General features: G+C 40.4%; 1 protein-coding gene across 3 annotated transcripts in view; it reads right to left on the bottom strand.

Annotated features, from left to right (window-relative positions):
• SPHKAP (SPHK1 interactor, AKAP domain containing) overlaps positions 1-19,679 on the bottom strand; it is a 79,000-nt gene that overhangs the window by 43,084 nt on the left and 16,237 nt on the right. For all 3 annotated transcript variants that reach the window (XM_064516879.1, XM_064516881.1, XM_064516880.1), the window contains exons 2-3: positions 17,365-17,467; positions 10,080-10,190 (exon numbers count right to left, since the gene is read on the bottom strand). In XM_064516879.1, coding sequence (XP_064372949.1) covers positions 10,080-10,190; positions 17,365-17,467 — 214 coding nt within the window. The remainder of the gene's footprint in view (positions 1-10,079; positions 10,191-17,364; positions 17,468-19,679) is intronic.

Here is a 19,679-nt window from a genome sequence, read left to right as displayed (position 1 = left end):
CTAAAGGCATATTTAATTTCTGAACATTAGCTCACATACAAAGATAGCTCTTCCTGAGCCAAATATGCTCAAGAGCAAAGAGAAATATATTTTACATGTTATAAATGGAATCCTTTCTTCAGAGGTCAGTACTCCTCTGAACTAGTGTTCAGTCTACTTGCACTGGGCTCCACAAGAGAGAGTAACTGGCGAAGAGGAGAGCTTCCTAATCTTCTGTGCAAGCCTCAGGGGCTCTCTGGAAGGTATTATTCCTTATCAGGGCAGCATGAACACCCACGCACGCCTGCGAAAGGGCTAAGACTCAATGCCACAGTTTAGCCCGCAGCTGTTGATTCCTGCTCCTCGTCAGGATATAATTAAGGTATTGTCAGGCTGAACAGGAAGATGGGACTTAAAACTAAAAATACCTCTAGTAATTATGGCTTAGATCTGGAAAGCAATGACTGGATTTTGATTTCTGAAAGAGACAATGCTGTTCTGGAAGATGCCTTAGTAACTACCAAGTGAAAGGTAAAATAAACACTCTTCCGTAACTCTCTGCCTATACGACAAACCGCTGTGTGTGTGATGGCAGGGAGGGTAAATGTTTTAGAACGTAGGGTTGCCTATTTCATGCAGACAAATAGGCCTTTCCTGTGTTTACTAGGAAATGTTAATCTTCTCCAAACACAATAAAACAAAATAGTTGTTCTAGCTACGGTCACTATTCAGGAAAGTGTACTTAGGGGTTTTTTTTGAATGATGCCTGAAATCATACATATGGTTTTGACCGAGAAACAAGCCTGAGCAAACAAAAAAGCTCCTCTGGAATTCAACAGTGCACCACCGTACTGTGCTTACGGAGAGCCTTCCTGGCTACCACCAGCCCTGGGATGAAATAGCCTCCTTTCTGAACTCCTGTAAGGCTAGACCTTTACCTTTCGACGAGGGCTATCCTTTGAGGACTCTGGAGAACATACTGGAGATATGGGCACTGATTAAGAGGACAAAATGTCCCAGTGCATAGATTTTCATTCCCTGACCTAGTGACTGCGCTGTTCTTAGCTAGTTACCTGGAAGTCATTCTAAATTCAAAGAGGCTGTTGTAAAATATAAATAAGTATATTTGTATCTAAACATCCAAAGATATGTAGGGTGAAATCTTTACCAAAAGACTTGAGTGAAAAAATGGATGAAAACCACTCTTAATCTACTTTGGTTCAACTGGAAAGCACTCTTTTTTTCCTCAAATACACCTCGTCAAGGGATCTCCCTTTCTGCATACGTTAGCCATCAGTTTGCATTAATTTGTGAGAGCTGTTTCCTGGATGGGTCTGTTCCATCCCTTGAATGAGTACTGGCGTTTGTCTGACAACAGGGTGTCAATGTGATTTAAGGAGAAATTGGCCAGAAAAACGAACCTCTTAGTTTTGTTTTTGTTACTTTTCAGGTAGTTCTTCTCTCTGACTTGACTTCCTGCACATTTGTACAAATGCCAGGGCAGCATAAAAGATAAAATAGGGGCTGGGGGAGGACGTGACACCACAGAAGACCTGATTCAACCAGCTCAAACTACTGTTTAATGGCATCTTTAACCTCCCTCTGGAATTTGTTTAAAAGCTGGATGACCAAACTGCCAAAAAATTGGCAAGGCACAGGTATCTGCTTAGGAGAGCCAAGCTGGGCAGGATCAAGGTAAGGAGTCAGTTCTGAAAATCCAGCTGCTATGACGGCATAATGACATTGCTCGTTATCTCAGTAACAGAGAGACCACTGAGAACATGATCCATAATTACATCGCCTGTTTGCTTTCTTGGCAATCTGTTTGCTTTCTCACCACAGCAATAGTTTTGCCACCCTTTGATGCTAATAAGCATTAATTCCTTTCCTTGACCTGCTGGTGTCTGTCTCCTAGACTGGGAGACTAATCAAGCCTCCCATACTTGATTAACCAGGTAACAACCCCACCACACAGTTCTTGCTCTTCCTGTTCTTGTTGATGGATTAGGGTTCTTCCCAGCATAAGCACCCCAGTTTGCTAGCTACTGTCCCCTCACCATCCCTGCTCCCCTATTCACGTCTTCCTCCCCTCTCCTATGTGCTAAAACCAGCACTCATCAGACCTCAGACCAATGCAGATGGCAGGAGGTGGGACACTAGGAGCCAAGGATTAAATGAGCTTTAGAGAGTATTTTAAAAACACTGAGTCCAGCCTAACTTTGGGTACTATCCTCTCCCCATTCCTCCACTCTGGCCATGTATTCCTGCTGCCCACTTGGGCTGATTGAACTAATATACGACTGTGTATGTCTACGCATATATCCTACATTATGAACATACTTTTATGGAGTTTTATGGTGTGAGCATTTATGAGTGTTGTTACAGAGTAGAAGTACTTGCAAGTGGAGAAGACTTGAAGGAATTGCAGGATTATTTCAAGAATGTTTTAAATCTTTAAACCTTTTATTGAAACTGTTCTCTTACCCATCTGCCTGCAAAGCCAGATTTTTTTCAGCTATATACCATAAAAAACATTTAAAAATGAGCTTTACAGCCTTTGACACATCCTGACTCTTTAAAAGTTGGTATATTGTTATGCCAAAGGAATGAGTACTGTATTTGGTTTTGTTTTTTAATTGAAGAGCTGGGAATTTCCACCTTCCATATCTATCACTGCCACTTCGTGGTGTAAAGTTTCTGTTTCCAGTCCTCCAGGATACTTGACAAAAAATTTTGCCGCATTTATGTAGAGGAAAGCTTTTCCAGTCCAGGTCTGGAAATCCTATTATCCCCTCACAAGGAAGAATACTGCTTGGGAAGGGAAGGGCATATCTTCTTAGAACAGTGGTTTTCACATGTGATTTTTGGTAGGCTGGTCATGTGAAGAGGGAAAGGGCATGATGTTGCATTTCATGGGAGTCTGGGTTCATTTTGAGAGAGAATCCTTTTTCAGTGCAAATATCACTTCCAATGGCTTTTCTGTCTGCTACTAATCACTGGTCTAGGGCATGAAAATCCAGAGAATTCCTGGAAGTCTCACTGCATGTCTAAGTAAATGAATGCCAAATGTTTTACAGGACTATAATGCACCCACCTGTTTTGCACCCTACTTGCTTTCCAGATGGCTTTTTTCCTTAAAAATTCTTAAAAGATAAATTGAGGTTTATCTACAGCAGCCTGGCAATACCACCTTAATCATGATGATGCTTACTGCACAGGCACTGATGGAAAAGGAAAATGTCAAGTCTGAGGATCTATTAAGAAGACTCATAAACGACTTTTCTGTGGGCAGTGTTAAGACTTTTTGCTTTTAGAAAGTCTCATGCTAGAAGAAGAAACTCTAAGTCATCTGAGAAAGGAAGAATTTCAATTTCTCCACTTAACCATACATGTTCAGCATTGGGGATTAAATAGCCTATGTCTTTGGAGGGAAACTAGAGACAGGGCATCTATCAGGTTTTTCTTTCTAAACAAGGTTTGTTTAAAAGCAGGTTCAAAGCTGGGAATATTTGATATAGGCCCAGTTTTCGAAAGAGATAGTTGGCAACACTGGAGTGAGCAAAGATATGTATGCGTGAAACGATATCTGTTCACAGGTCTCTCTGTGGGGTAATAAGAATGTCACAATACAGATATTTTCATCACATTTGTAAGTCATTTTGTGCAGCTTATGAATGATTATTTCTCATGACTCCATATATTTTATTCTATTATGTGGATTTTGATTAAGTTCTCATTCAGTGTAAACAAAGAAAACAAAGCTTCCATAATTAAACTACCTTTAAAATTTATATCATCTAATTATGACATTAGCACAAAACTATATATCCTAATCTGCAGCAGTAAACTGTCACAAAACAAAATCACTGCTAATTAAACTAGGTTTAATTTAATGCTTAGCAATTATTCAAATATTCTCTGAAGAGGAAAAAAGTGAGATGAACTGCTAGAGCATTCTACTATGTACGTTCATAACATCAGTCTAGAGGAAGAAGCTCTTTGAGGGAGTTTAACCTTTTCCAGCAGATGGCATGGCAAAATCTGATGCGTTCACCTTAAATACAAAAGGTAGTACACTTCAACCCAGGGACATTTTGAAGAGAGCTGGCAAAATGCTTTATTCCAACACAGAAATGGAAACAAACAGCACTACAGCCTAGGATTTACCTTCGCTCTTTCTCACTGTACCTTCACTTCAAGCCCCGAGAACCCTCCTTCAGCTGTTCCTTCCTGATTAGCCTCTGCTGAAAGTCTCCTAGAAATCCCTAGAAATCCCTAATTACCTAAGGCAGTTAGCCCTGTCCACCTCTGGTAAATCCCAGCATACCTCATCTGATTTTGCAAATGGAAACACAAAGAACTCGGATAAAAAATTACTCTTACTCATGCACAGAAAGCGGAAAAGGAAAGTTAGAACAAGACGGTCTTTCAAACTCTGTTCACATCATGCTCACTCATAATACATACAACACTTATTTGATAGACAACTCGTCAACATATCGAACTCTCCAAAGGAGAACAGGCACTGCATCTAGCTAGTCTTTCTGCTTATGATTTCTATTGTCACTGCGTGATGGCCACAGCCATTGTAGATATTCTGGCTATCCATACACAAAACCTTATTTGCCCATAAATACTTCAAGCAAACCAATAAGGTTAATGTCACCAGAATTATGTAACATAATTGGTCCATAAAGAAATACTAGGTCTCTTAACTTGGATAAGAAGGGAAGAACAGTAACCAGAGGGGCAACGTAAGATTTATGTGTATGAATAATAGACCAAGAGTTTTGAGATGGATTAGGAGACTGATAAAGCTTTTTTTATTGGTAGAAGCAAATGACAAAGCTTTTAAAGCAAATCTAACACACTAAGAGCCATTTCCTTCTTGAAAGAAATTTGATGTATACTGGGCTTTGAAGGACCTTTCACATTATGATCATTATATGGCTAGGGTCAAATCCTACCTTGAGCACTGCACTGGATAGGCAGCTCTGCCAGAGCAGTAATAGCAGAAAACATGCTAGCAGCGTAACCCTGGATCAGCTTGGCTTCTGCCTCTGGCTTAGGTAAGGTAAATACAGATTGGGCCCCTGGGGGCACCAAGAGGCACTGACTGCCCTGCCCTGCCCCACTTGCACTCCTCTCCTGCACCAAGGCCCTGCTGGTGCAGGAGCTGCTTTTAAGCTCAGGCCAAGGCCCCAGCGCTGCCTTTTGTCCTGCCCTGGCACCAGGGACTCACCAGGACTCAGTCACTGCCCTGCTCAGGCTGTGGGATGGGGCAGCTGGCGGCAGCCTTGCTGTGCCCTCGGCACCCAGCTCCCTTCCCAAAGGGGCCGCCTGCCCCGCTGCTTCCCCACAGCAGCAGCCGGGCTGTGTTAAGGGCATGTTCCTCAGATAGTTCAGCTCCTCTGCTAGGGACGGCCTTCTTAAATCCCCGAGAAACGGTTAACTTCTGCTCATCTAGAGATGGGGGCGTAGCAGGTTGAATAAACAAGCCCCCACACTTACAGCATGTGCAATCCCTAAGGGCTTTTTCAGGGAAGCTCTGGACCCCCCAGCTTGCTAGCTATATACCTCTTTTTAAGTAATGACCTGGTTTCCATGTAGCACTATAAATACAATTCTCTGGAAGAGGTCTCTGCAATGTGTCACAACAGGGATATTTGTACCATACTATACTATAGGCATTCTGCTATTTCAGAAGTGAGTGTTGTTGCAGAAGTTACCCGTTCCTGAGGGATGGGTTTGGGGATTTTATGGTAACTATCGTGAGCAGTACTGAAATTCTGCTTCTATTTCTGATTGACTAAGTCATATGAAAACAAAGGACAGAATTGTAATTTCGGTGCCTACAGTGCCCTGCAGTTACACAAGTAATACAGATGCTCAAATAAAAGCCCCGATCAGAAAATGAAAAGCAGGTATAGGGAATTTGGTCCCCCACCTTATTGACGCCCATGATTCCAGTGCTGCTGACCATCAGCGCTTGTACCAAGCTACCACCAGCAAGGAAGTTTGGTAGCAACATGCTAATATTGGAATAAATATGGACACACTAGCAATTCTCTTATCATGATGGGGAACCAGAATTTGAAATACCGAGTAGTGAACATATCATGCAAACACGCTCATATTTTCAGAGCCCAGGAGAAAATTTCCAACTTCAGCAAATATGAAATATAGCTCCTCTGACACAATTAATTATTTTCATATCAAAATGGCTATCTTTTCATTATCCAGTTTGGAGATTAATGGGCTATTACATATATGAAAATGCCTGTTCTGCTTAAAAATTCTCCCTTTGAAAAAGTAATTTGTTATAATTTAGTTAAATGTTTAGTGTTTTAATAAAGTAATGTTAGTATACTTGTAAGCATATGTAGGGCAGCCATGACTATTTTTATTTGTACTAAATGTGCTAATCTGTAACTGGATATAATGAATATAACATTTATGAAAGCTATGTTCATATGGTCCTGTTGCATTTATAGTTACAGTAAGACTAGACCCCTTACAACTACACATGAACTTTTCCAAACAAAAACTGAACACTTTATAATTAAATGTATTACCAGATGTCTTTGGAAAAAGCAACCATTAATGATACAGTACCTTTCAGACTTTTAAAAGTCTTTTTACTTCTTCAAACCTAGTGGCAACTTTCAAAGGTGGCTGGATTAAAACATCTCTGGCACAATTGGTTAAGAGTAACTTAGGGAATATTCCCCAGGATAAAGAGGGTAGATTATTTTCTGCTAAGGGCAGTCTGATTAGGTGGTTAATTGAAAAGCTGGGGAAACTACTGCATGTTCATGTCTTTCTCCTTTTTCTCCCTCCTTATCCCTGCAGCCTATACTGATTTAGTGTCCATCACTGGTAAGGACACAGAACGAAATGCTTTGAAGGGTCTTGGTATGACTACTGAACTAACGCTTAATCCTTGCACAGCAGTAAGAATTTCTTGTTTCCTGGTTTGCTCACGTACTCAGCATGGCCAAATGCACCACTTAACTACCTGAGGTGGGCACAGCAATTCTGGAAAATTCCCGAGTGTGCTTACACTCTGGTCCACATGTCAAGCCCAATGATTAATGTCAAAGCTTTTCAGTGTGCTGCTTGTATCTAGGCTCCTACATTAGTCATGTAACTTTTCAGGCACACAAATTCAAATCCTGTCCTTTACTTTCTCTAAGATTAAATCAATCCAGAATATGAACAAAACTTCAGTTTTGCTCATAACTGTTATCCCAAAAGAATAACTTCCAGGGACAGACCAAGAACTAAGCTTCCAGGCCACCGAGTATCCTCTCTTGGTGTGAAGAGTGATGTTTCAAAATACAATTTAACCTCTTAGCTTCTAAATTAATGGCCTCTCTATGTGATATATTCATTTCATTTGATATATTATTATACATTTCACATATCTCATGAATACAAATTGTTTCAAAATAATTTTTCTTCTATAGTGTTTATAACTGTAAATTGCAGAGTCAACTAGGTACTAAAATTTTGCTTTGCAGATTGCAAAAGGTTTGTGTGTGTGTACGCTGAGTTTGTACTAAATTCAGAAAGCAGCACAAGGAAAGCTGATTGTCCTGTATGTACACTAGGCAGGGAGTGAGAAGGCAATGGAAGAAGATGACTTGGCAGATCTTGTTTCAAACCATATCTTAATATTTCTCCCATATAAGGAAGGGGCCTGTCAGGATTTTGTAGCTTAGGATGGACATTAGGAACTGTGGGGCAGTTCCATGTCTTGGAAGCTTGTTGGGGTGCCTTTGCCTACACCTCTGCCTATAAGCAGAACTACACCATCTTGTTGCAGTAGCAAGAGCTGTTTTCTTAGGAAAGAGCTTTGTCTTGTTTATCTTTTCTTCGACAAATGGGAACTAAAAGACAACTATCACCTTGCATGACTCTGCCACGGAAAGTTGTGGGCATTCAGCACATGTGAGATTTGGGTCTTTGGCTGTGATCCCACATCCGAGAAACTCCTTTGGAGACTTGGATGAAAAGTCTTTTCAGTACTTCTGCCTCTCCTCCCACATCTGTAAAATGGTAGGAGTAATGCCTATTTTCCCTATAGGGTGACTGATCAGGGCTAGATAAAACCTGATTTGCATTCTCAGATGAAAAAAAAGTTTTAGTGGCAGTATTATGGTGGCTGGTGCATATCAAGCAGTGGTCCTGGCTATTTTTATATCAAATTTGAGTATAGTCTTTTCTTGGCAGCTCCGTCCTGTCAGAGACAAATATTGAACTTTTCCTATTATGTTTGAAGAAACATGGAGAATAAAGTCAAAGCTCAAAATATCAAAAAAGTACTTTATTCATTTTTATACTATTATTAGTAGTGTTCCTTTGGTCCAAGAAAATAAGCCTTTTTTAGGATGTGAAATACTAAAACCAACTGACTGTTGTAAATGTCTTTTGCATTAAAAGGAATCCTTCCCTATACTCAACAACACGGATACCACTAGATTACCCTGTTCTGGTTAAGAACCTATTTAATATACTGTTCAGATGATAGCATTTCAACTGCAATTGAAAAATGTTGTATACTTGCAAATACTGTCACCTTTTTGCTTGGGAGAATACATGTAGAATGCTTGAAGACCAGGAAATTACTCTTTATGTCTAGTTTTGGGAGTCTTGGAAATTAGCACCACTAAATATTGCCCCTTAATATCTCCTTCCTTCTTCCATGCAGCATCATCCAAAATAGAGACACGGATGAGGTATTTAGGGTCTCACCTTACACCTTGTGCAGTTGTTTACTAGCGTACTTTGGTTAGGTTGTGTACTTTGACTCTATCCTGTGGAGACCGATAGTCCAGTGGACAGAATGACAGTAAGCCTCTCCCAACTTTGACCTAGTTCCTAACTTTGACATGCTCTAAAATCACATTTCCTATGTTGTCCTTTCTGGACTGTCCTTGGTTCTTTGAGAGAGGATTTTTCCCTGTGAATAAGAGCAAGTGTAACAGGGGCCTGAGGGAGCTAGCTGAGCCTGCTGATGGTGTGTGTGCTCCTTCACCAGGCCTGGGCGAGGACACGACTTCTGTGCTCCCCGCTCCGCCTGTGCTAGGAGAGTGGTGAGGGTTGGGATTACACTGGGTATCACTGCTGCTGTTCTCAGCACCCTGCCTCACCCCCCTGGCAAGACACAAGGCCTCCAGTCACTGCTGCTGTCAATTCGGTTCCCTGACAGCAGGCGTCTGAGTTCACAAGCTACAGCTGAAATGTCTGTCCTTGAGGGACAGACTCTGCGAGAGCCCTCAGCTGGTCCTTAGGCTATGTGTGGCATAAGCAGCACTGGAAACCTTTAGCCTGAGATAAAACTGCTCTTTTCTTAAACCCTTTTTGGCTCACTGGGGTCAGGCAGTAATGATCAAATGGGATTCCTAGTAAGGATCTGCTCTCCTGAGCCCATCCTCAAATAAAAAAAAAACTATTATAGTCATAGGAAAGTACTGCCCTCCAAATTCATGCAGATAGTGTGTAAAGCAATATAACAACTCCTATTTATTCATATACACTCTTAACCAAAAGCTATTCTTAATTTAACTGCAATATAACCCACAATACTGAGATTTAAATTTCATTTCAAATGTAAAATAATTCTGTTTGAGTTCTTCAGCAGCTTCTCCTCATCTAATATGGAAAAAGTTTTCTCTTTAATTGTATCTCTATGCCTTCAAGAACATTTAGCAGCCTTTTAAACATCTGCTCTTTCCAACCTGCCACTTAACAAGTTACAGTTTAGAATAATTTTCTCTTTGGCCTATTTTCCTCTCTTGTTAGTTGCAGACTATCAGCATAATAAATTACGGAGGGCCAAAGTCTAAAGGCTAAATGTGGGGAAACATCTGAGTAATCTTTATTAATGTGCTCTGTAGAAATCTGTATACATTTTTGCTTTGGGTGCTTGCTTTTAACGTAAAGCTGGAAATTACAAAAACTATAGATCACTATAATTTTAGTGCCAGACAGTCATTGACTTTTTTTTAATTTAACATGTACTGTGATTGCCCCCACACCTACCCAAATAGCTCTTAATGGACTTTTCCCCAGAGGAGATTATAGTGAGTACTTACTGAGGCACAGTTGCTTTCTGACTTGTCTTCCAGAAAGCCAATTTGGCATGGTGTCCTCTGATTCTGCAGCCAGTAGTCTGTTGACTCTAGCAGACTGTTACTGCAGAGAATCTGTTAAAATAGTTAAAAATAGTTAAAAACTTAAAAATTTACTTAGTCCTAATGTGCTCTGGGGGCCTGAACTCTACTGTGGAGCTCAAAGGGAATCCTGCCTACAGATTTTGTTTGGGACAAGATTAGGACCCCTGTTCCTTTTGGACCTATTCAGTTAATGCAACTGGGATTCAAGTGATTTATATAACCCTTAAAGTCTTAGCCAATTTCCTTGAACTGAAAGTCCTTCCAGATATTTGAAGGAAGATACCTACCAAAACATTTGTATTGGAAAATATTGCTGGGAATTTCGTTCTGTGTTAAAGTGATAAATGTAGATGTTGGCAAATCTAATTATTTAATTATACCCAAGTGTACAAACTTGCAACCTTTATAATTTACTGCATCTCTTTCCACAACAGATCAGCTCTATTCATTCTGCTAGCAGCCTCGTTTCCGTGACTGCCTTGGCTACAAACTCTTTCTTCTTAAACATATTTTTCTGCTTTCTGAGAAGCTGAAAGTAGTTAAAGACCTGCTAAAATGACTACTGAGCTCAGTCAGTACCCTGAGACTAAAACTTTGAATTTTATCTCTCAGTGCTGTTGACTCAATCCTACAGCATAAGGACAAGCTTTGCCCAAACAAAAACAAAGTGGGGCTACTGGTATCTGCAGACTAGAAAGAGGCAAAGCCAGTTCTGCAAGTCCAGTGCTCTAGATTGAACTGAATTCCTTATCTGCTGCCCCTGTATAGATATACACAATGTTCAGGGGGGTCAAATCTCCCTTTTAATAAACAGACCTCCGATATGTTATTAAAACACACCTGCAGCAAGTTGCATTCAGAAAGGGTTGTCTTTTTGAACACGGCATGAGATTTCTTTGAAATGCCTTCAAATCTGAAAGCAGCTCGTGCACCTGGACTGGCTGTGCACAGCCATGAGCAGGAGCTGCACCGCGGCGACTGTGGAGCCAGAGAAAGGGCGCTCCTCTAACCGCCCGGTCTGTGGGGCCGGAGAGCCACCCACGAAAACAGGCAGGCTGCTACTGCCCATGGCAGGGCCACAGCAGAAAGATCCCTAACAAGCGGGGGAGACAGCTGACAGCATGAGCAATCAGTTTGCCCTTTCACTGAAACGATGAAGACTGGACCAATTGACCCTAATTTTATTTAGGGAAGAAAGTGGAAGTGGGAGGTGTGGTGGTACCTTGGGTTTAATTCCTACACTATCAGACTGTGTTAACCCTGAAAAGGTTGTTTGTTTTAGCTGAGGATTCATTCTCTGTTTAATATGATACCAAGGACAAATAACTGAGGGCGGGGAGGAACGGGAAGAGGAGGAATGCACATGCACACCGTGAGGGAGGGAGCTCAGTGCCCAGCCAGCGCAGAGGGGCACTGACCTCCTGCGGGAACTCAGCGCTCTGCGCAAAGTGCCTGTCAGCCTAGTTTGCACAGTTAGGTACTCGCAGCATTCAGTTTAAGGCACGCATTTCAGTTACTGTGATAGTCTGCTAAATTGATCTGTGGACCACCAATTGGACATATTTTTTCCCATCCTGCAAAATCCTTCCGTGAAAAAGGACCTTTAGTATAGATAACTGCAGGGAAAGAATAGCAACAGCAATGATGGTACCTGTAGAACATTTTATATGACTAATCATTGTCCCCAGCAGCAATGTTAAGAAGTATGTTTGTGATAAGGGAGGTATATTTTATTTGTATTTCTGGCAATTCCTGCATTACACAGAAACAGGCTGTGCTCTATCTATTTAGCCTTTAATTTTAATAACTATATTTTAAAATACAAATTTGTTGCCATATCTGGAAAAATCTAACCACAGCATTTAGCTTTATCTTACTGCATGTTTTGCGTTGACAGACCTTTGTCTTACTTTAGAAATATTCAGGAATATTTGACCTGTATGCCTAGATCCATTGCTTAGGAAGAGAAGTGAGAAGAACTTGTGAGGCCTTCTCACTTCTCAGGGAAGATGACTGAGTGTGGAAAGCTGATCTAGCCAGCTGACACAATTTTCTAATACTCAGGGACAATCCAGAAGTAAGCTCATTACTACCCACAGACTAACACCCACTCTAATTTTACCTCTCTGGCAGAAAGCCAGACAGATAGCTAATACTGCATTCCCTGTATTATTCTCTATTGATTTCTGAATAAAAGTCAGCAGCAGAGGATGGATGAAGTAATGGGGAACACCACGTCTCATAAATCTGGCAGTCCTTCTGTGCCGTCTGCAAGTGAGGGGCCTTGCCCCTTTGTGCTGTTTGTTTTTTCTTTATCATGCAGAAGAAAGGAGGTTTTTATGCAAAGACCCTTTGTACTCTAGGCCTGGTATGGGATTTCTACCAAAGAGCTTCAGAATACACACGTATTTAGGGCTCACAAAATACTCATAAAAAACCACCGCGCCCAAAGACTTTGTTCTGTGAATGACAAAGCCTTGTGAATGCTTCACATCTAAGGCAGCCTCTTCTTGGGGACTGCTAGCTAATCTTGTTTACCAGTTCAATGACTCTGCAGTCAATAAATTTTATAACCTCCTGTCTCAACGAGAATGGATTTTTGCTGCCATAACTAACTCTGACAGTAGATGGGGAAAATAATATATTCCATATCCCATAGAAACAATTTCCTGTTAGCATTATAAACTGTTACTCATTTTTTTTGATAAATGTTTTCAAATGTGGAAAAATGGAACCATTATAAACTGATGGGTAAAACACAGAATCAAGCATTTTTTTTTCATCTTTATATACCTGGGGTTCTAAAAAATGCTATCTTCTGAGGCTTTTATGAAGACATAGAATTGAAGATACATGCATGCATACACACGTACACACACACTACATATATATGATTTCAGATGTCATCTGACGCTAGATCTTATTATCCTCGAGGGTTGAAGTTATAATCACCTGTTTGATGTAATTTTGCATACATAGGAAACAGTCCTTTTAGCTGAAATAGCTCCTGGACTCATTAAATTTCCTTAAAAATCATAGGAAATTCGTCTTCAGCTTTAATCACTATAGATCTTTCTTCCCCAAATCTCAGCCAGTTTCTGAGAAATTAGACTAGACAGAAATTATCGTGCAGAAACAAATTTCAGAAACCCTGGATACTCTTCTTTGTCTCATAATGACTTGGTGTGCACACCTAACTTCTCATCAGAACAGCTGGATCATAGCAGATGATCACTGCAGCTAACCCGTGAAATGAGCTGGGTAGTCCAAACTTCACATAGTTTTCCTCCTGTGGGATGTTTAAAGACCCTTGGCACCTCTATCTCCCTTCCAGGGGATGTTTTTGTCTGGAAGCAAATACTGGTTACACAGCAACAGAAGAAATAACAAATGCTTCAGTCAGGCCATAGTTGTCAAGTTGCAAGTCACTCCAGGATGGTTTATAGACTACTATGTCTTACAGTAAATTTATGTATGCATCTTTTCATGACAGACTTTGAAACTGAGGGTAGAAATTACTGCATGGAAGCTTTGGAGAGCATGTGATTTTTAGCAACCTTGAAGCGATGAACATTGGCAAGATGATGTTCTTCCTGGGCCAGATTCTGCTCTCACTTGTGCATAAGCATTTCTGTGAGTGAACTTGAGAATGTAGCCAGAAATGTGAAGAAGGGTGCAAGACAGGAGGTCTGAGATCATAATTCTCAGTAATTTGGATTTGAAGGAGTTAGGTGAGAAAAGTAAAACAGGATATACTGTTGAGTGAGCAGAAGCTGGTGGAGGTCAGGCATCTAAAGAATACGAGTAGGCCTGAAGTCCCTGGGAAGCCTCTGGCAATTACTCAGATAAGACAGCTTTCTGGGAAACGAAGACATGCAGGAATAAGTGGGAGAGGTCTCCTTGCAGATGGCTCTGCTTTTACATGGATCTGAACAGTGCTTGGCAGAGGGAAAGTGACATTTGGGGCAGCAGTGACAGGGATGGAGGTGGCAAACTCTGCATGAGTGTACACTCTACCTTGTGAGATGTGAGTTTCTGCATTAGGGTCATTACAAGTGTGTTATCCCTCACAGCCTTCCCACTAGAACTGCTCCTACAGAGGAAGGATAATTTGGGCCACTCAGCGATGCCGACTGCAGTAGGATTACATACTCCTGTTGTCCAAATATTTGCATATAGAAACCATATGAACTTCTAGACATCTCTCTGAAAACAGGCAGCAATATATCATGGTCCAAGACACACACACATAGGAAGAGTGAACCTAAGACTACTCCTAGGCTCTCACTACTGTAAGACAATTCTGCCTGTCAACTTGGTGCATGTGTCATACAAAGTGGGTGGGTGTGTGTGCATTTGAACTTGCTAGGATATTCATGCTTTTAAGGAATATCCTGAAGGAGCTGTCCTAAATTAACAGGGCTAATTAACTTCTCAAATGCAGTGTGAGCACAGTTATTCCTCAGAGATGTAACTCCACCAGTACATTCTGATTGCCACTTCCGCAATTAGGCATGTCTTTACAAAATATACTGAGCTGATCTGTATCAAAGGATAAGAAATCTAAACTTGCACTACTTCAGCTGTCAGTCAGCATCCTTCTTGTATACAGCCTACAGTGTCACTGCTTGCCAAAACGTCTTCTTCCCATCTTGTAGTTTTCTCCATTCTTACCTAATTGAGACAAGTTCTGGGCCAACTCCTCTGACATACATCCTTAGTAATTTTGCTGAATTCAGTGAGGTTTCTTCTGATTTACAATGGTACAAGTTAAAGCAGAACTTGATTCACTGACCATACTTATATATAACAGCTGCACATGCTATACTGCTGTATATCTGGTGCAGAGTGGGATCATCATACTCAGAAAATAATTTAGGATGAGTCTGCATCGCACACTAAATGTGAAATCAGCAGTAATTCATGGTTTGAAAAAAAAGAAAAACTTTTCCACTCTCATCTAGAGACTCAGCCGTCAGCATTACTCAGTGTGTTGTGAATCAATGAACTAAATCAGCCTCTAGCACAGTGTGGACTGGAAAAGTCACTCTTTCCCAGAGGAAAATATGGCATACAAGTTTAGTGTAACAACTTCCTGCTCCCAGATTTAGATCATAAGACATTAAAATACAGTAAATATCTATAACCAAGATGATATTAAAAAGGCTCTGCTCCACAAATGAAACATCTGCGTCTTCATGGCTGATCATCTTAATTGCCTTGGTTAATTACTACTCATCAAAAAAGATATGAAAGTGGGACATACAGAATAAGATGAGATATCAAGGGGCACATCTTCTGCATTTGTTCAGATTGGTCTGTGTGGCAACAGACCACATCTCATATGGTTCCTAACAGGAGTCATTCATGCCAAATACTAGTATTCAAACCTGCAAGTGAACTATTTAAACCATTTCCTTGCAGTAGGAATCCACAGTGTTTCACCCCAGCACCAGTTATTCACCTACCTTAAAAATCACTGTAACTAACATAGAATAAAAGAGAAGGTAATGGCCTATTTTGATAATTCTGTATCCTTCTCCACAAAAAAGAATGCTAACACATTCTGTGACAGTGCTGTAAAGAAGCCCAAAATATCCTGCTGTTTGTCAGAAGTGTTGGCAGAAATGAATCACTTTTAGTATGCCTAGAATCATAAAACTGACTTGTGTTACAATGAAAAGTTCAAATGTAAAGGATCAGACAGGTGAAGCAGCTCTAAAATATGTGGTAAAGGCTAACCTTTAAAAGCTCTCAGTGCTTCTGAAGGTGACCAAGCTGGAACATTTATAAACACAGTGGTGGCACTTCTCATGGCTGTGCCACTGTCCTTCAGTTTTACATAAAATGGCCAACTCTGAGATTAAACAAAAACCTAAGGCATTCTCCCAAATTATTTGACATTGTTCTACTTACTTCTATAAAAATGGAGATTCTCATTACGGTTAGTAGCTTTTTTTTTTTTTTAATAAGGTATTCTCTTAAAAATAAACAAACTCTCCTGAATAAATGAACTACTGACACTTTGTTTTTCAGCTGCGCTGGGGTGAGCTGGAGGTGCCCAATCCTTGCATAAACACAAATTTATTGAGATTTTTTTTATTTCAATGATTTTACAATTAATGAAATTTCTGAACACAGTCAATACTCACCCCCACCCAAGGTGGTCTGCAGAAGGACAAGAAAAACAAATCTTTATCATCTGCATGTTTTAGCTTTCTCTCTCTGTATATATATGTGTTAGTGTTAGTGTGTGTGTGTGTGTGTGTGTGTGTGTGTTTGAAAAAAACAAATGGAAAGCATTATTATTTTTGGTGGAAGGAAAAGAAAAACATAGTAAGTGAATTGAATGAACTATGAAGCTTTAAAACATTTCTGTGGCAAAACAGATGCTTTCTTCCCAGCTCTAGAACTATGCCTGTGGGAGACAGTAGAGCTCTGTGGGTTATTGCAAAGTGAGAGATGAAAGATGGCCTGCCATCCTCAATAGGTCTTTGACAGTGCCCTTCCCTTAGCCCATGCCACCACAATCTGACCCTGGGGAGCAGGAGCGAATGGAAGCATCCAGGGTCTTCACCTGTGTATTCTCAGTTGTACTGAAATACCTATATGCATAAACTAATGTTGGTCATGCCTGGCTCCACCTAATGACATACAGAGGCATTGCTTATCTCTTTTTTCCATGTCCTCTAAATGAAGTAACTGCATATAAACCCACTAAGGCAACGAAAACAAGAGCAGTCAAACTATATTACCTCCTGGGTTGCTGAAACCCAACTAGTCAGATACTAGGGAAGGCAGAAAAGCTCTGTTTCATGCAGGACACAACATCACGTTGAACTGAGAGAAGCAAAGTTCTGAACCTTCAGGCTGGGTCCCAGAAACTTGCAACCTGTTAGAGAGCAGTCCTGAAGGTATTCATGCTATGTACTACTTGTATTTCCTATTTTCAGATAGCAAAGAAAAACAGAAACATTCAGGCAAAGTTTACCTCTCATATATATAAAATATATTCTGGTGCCAGACATGTAGCCAAAGTTGCAAGATACTGTAACAGCACTCAGACCTTAGTCTTCTGTATCAATCCTTTTTTTTTTCCAGGCATTAGTTTAATTTTTTATTCCCAATAAATGTGAACGCTAAGAAGCAGAGCTATAACCTGGGATATATCTGCCTTTGAAAGTAAAATAAACTTAGAAGTTACCTTCTTACATGCTGTCACAGAGCTTCCCAAGCTGCTTCCCGAACTGTCTGTGCTGCTGCCTTGGTGCTCTGGGACTTCACACATCAGTGGCGATACAAAGTTGCTGAAGAAAAAGAACAAGAAAAGAAAGGAAACCCCAAAAATCTTTGCAGTGACTCAGCTACATAAATAACTGAAATGATTCAAAAAATACAGTTCAGTAAAGAGATGTAAATTAACCTAGATTACAAGAAATTCTCTATAGTCTCCTTGCTGACATTACTATTCTATTTATTACATTAATTTTCCCTTTTTGGAAGACTACTATACTGAGCTGTCACATTGTGAATATCAAATAGCAGTCCAATGCCTTTTGAAGACTGAAGGACAGCACTTAGCTGCCTATAATTACGTCTGCCTGCCTTGAACCATACAGTAAAGCACAGTACGAGCTTCTTTTTGTAAGTAAGCAGCTTGGAGTAGCAAATGAAATACTTGCTGCATTAATTCAGCTTGGTAGACAGCATATAAAGAAATGCTTGCTGTAGTTCATCCTCATTATTACCTGCCTGGATAGGAGAAGTTAAGGAGTAGTCATTAAAATGTAAAAAAACAGTGGCTGAATTCCATAATTCAGGCAGAATACCTTGATATATTGTAGGTTTAGAGCAAAGGTAAGTCATGCACGTACTTTATTTTGTGAGTCAGTTATACAGCAGAACTATATTTACTTGGTGACTGTACAGATGTGAAGGACAAAACCATAAAAACAAGCTTCCCCAGCCAAGGTATTTGCACGTGAAGCTGGTACCACTCCACAGATTATTTCAGGAATAATTTAGGCCAATTTTGTAAGATCTCTCTCTATATAATAATTGAACTGTAGCAAGGTTAGTGAAGCTTTTATCTCCAGACATGTTGTGAGACCTACTAAAGGCCACCCAGGGCTAAAGGCTTGTTTCTCCAGAAAGGTACTAGGGAAAGGAGTATCCCATACCATCTGCTCCTGCGAGCCAGACTGGGTCTCTAGAGCGCTTTTAATATGTTGGAAGTCATCTATGAGAAGATGTGGAACACATGGTGATAGACCGTAACAAGTGATCAGGTTACCATGGCTTAACTAATAATCTCTCATCAGCTCAGCTTGGATAACAGACCAAGTACAATTTCCTAGTATGACCCAGTTAGAAAGTAAAATGTATTTTCATAAGTCACCTTCACTGGAGCTTAAGCCAATGTTTTAAGAGGAGGCTACTTTCAGCAATTTGCCCAAATCCACAGCCAAACATAACAAGGCTATCCTTGTCTTAAAGATTCATATATGTATATTTTACTTGATACTGTTTAGGAACAGATATTGACACACCTACTTGCACTGATAAGTAACCTGGTCAATAAGGATGTGGGCAATATGTGAGGTGCTATTCCATAAGCACTAAAAAAAAAGAAATCAATCTATATGTGCCAGAATTAGAACAGTGAATGGAAAATGTAAAACTAACTTAGCACTTATTATTCTCTAGCACTTAATATTCTCTTAGCACTTAATATTCTCTAAGATACCAGCATCATTTGCATCTAGAAGGGAGGGGGTTGTTTACAAAATACTGCTTCCTTGCTCAGATTATATAGGTAAACCCTAACATTTCTGGGCAGTAATTTCTCTGACATCTGACAAGGTAAAACAGCACTTTTACAGGTCATGCCTGTATACCCTGTTCTCTAACGGAACGAGGGACACTAAACATATGAAGTCATTCTGGTTTTACATCTTCATTAAAAATAAGAACATCCCACTCAGCACGTCAAATACTGTGTAAGTGAATTGCCCTCCTCAATAAGTCCACATTTAGACTAGGCGTAGCCTCTGTACTAGGTACAACTCAGTACTCCCTAAAGAAGCACTGCCTCTGTTTATAAGATGCGTCACTTCTGCAATCTAATAGCAAGCTACAAATCAAGTCTGACCTTCAGGTTGAAGTGTAAGGTCCATTACTTTTTCATGCTCTTCATTGAGAGGAAGACGGAGTGGCTTTGCCACTGCTTTGCCCTCCAGGGAGTTGATATGTTGACAATAACTCTGCTTGCTATCACTTACACTGTGTGCAGGTAACCGAACCCATGGCGGAGAAAGTGCTGGTGAGGCTAAAAGCAACAAAGATGAGAGCGTGGCCGCTAACTGAAGGTCTTTTGGGACTTTAATTAAACAGGGCAAGTAGAAGAGTAAATTAATGCATAGCTTGAAAATATATTTAGGGAGTCATGTTCTGGAGCATTAATGAATTTGAGTTATCTCTGGGTGATAGCTCAGTGGAGTGTAGCGCGCTGCGTGCTCC

Source organism: Dromaius novaehollandiae, chromosome 9 (genome assembly GCF_036370855.1).
Source record: "Dromaius novaehollandiae isolate bDroNov1 chromosome 9, bDroNov1.hap1, whole genome shotgun sequence".
NCBI classification, from domain to species: domain Eukaryota; kingdom Metazoa; phylum Chordata; class Aves; order Casuariiformes; family Dromaiidae; genus Dromaius; species Dromaius novaehollandiae.
Note: the sequence above shows the minus strand (reverse complement) of the source record. Positions and strands in the feature narration are given on the sequence as shown.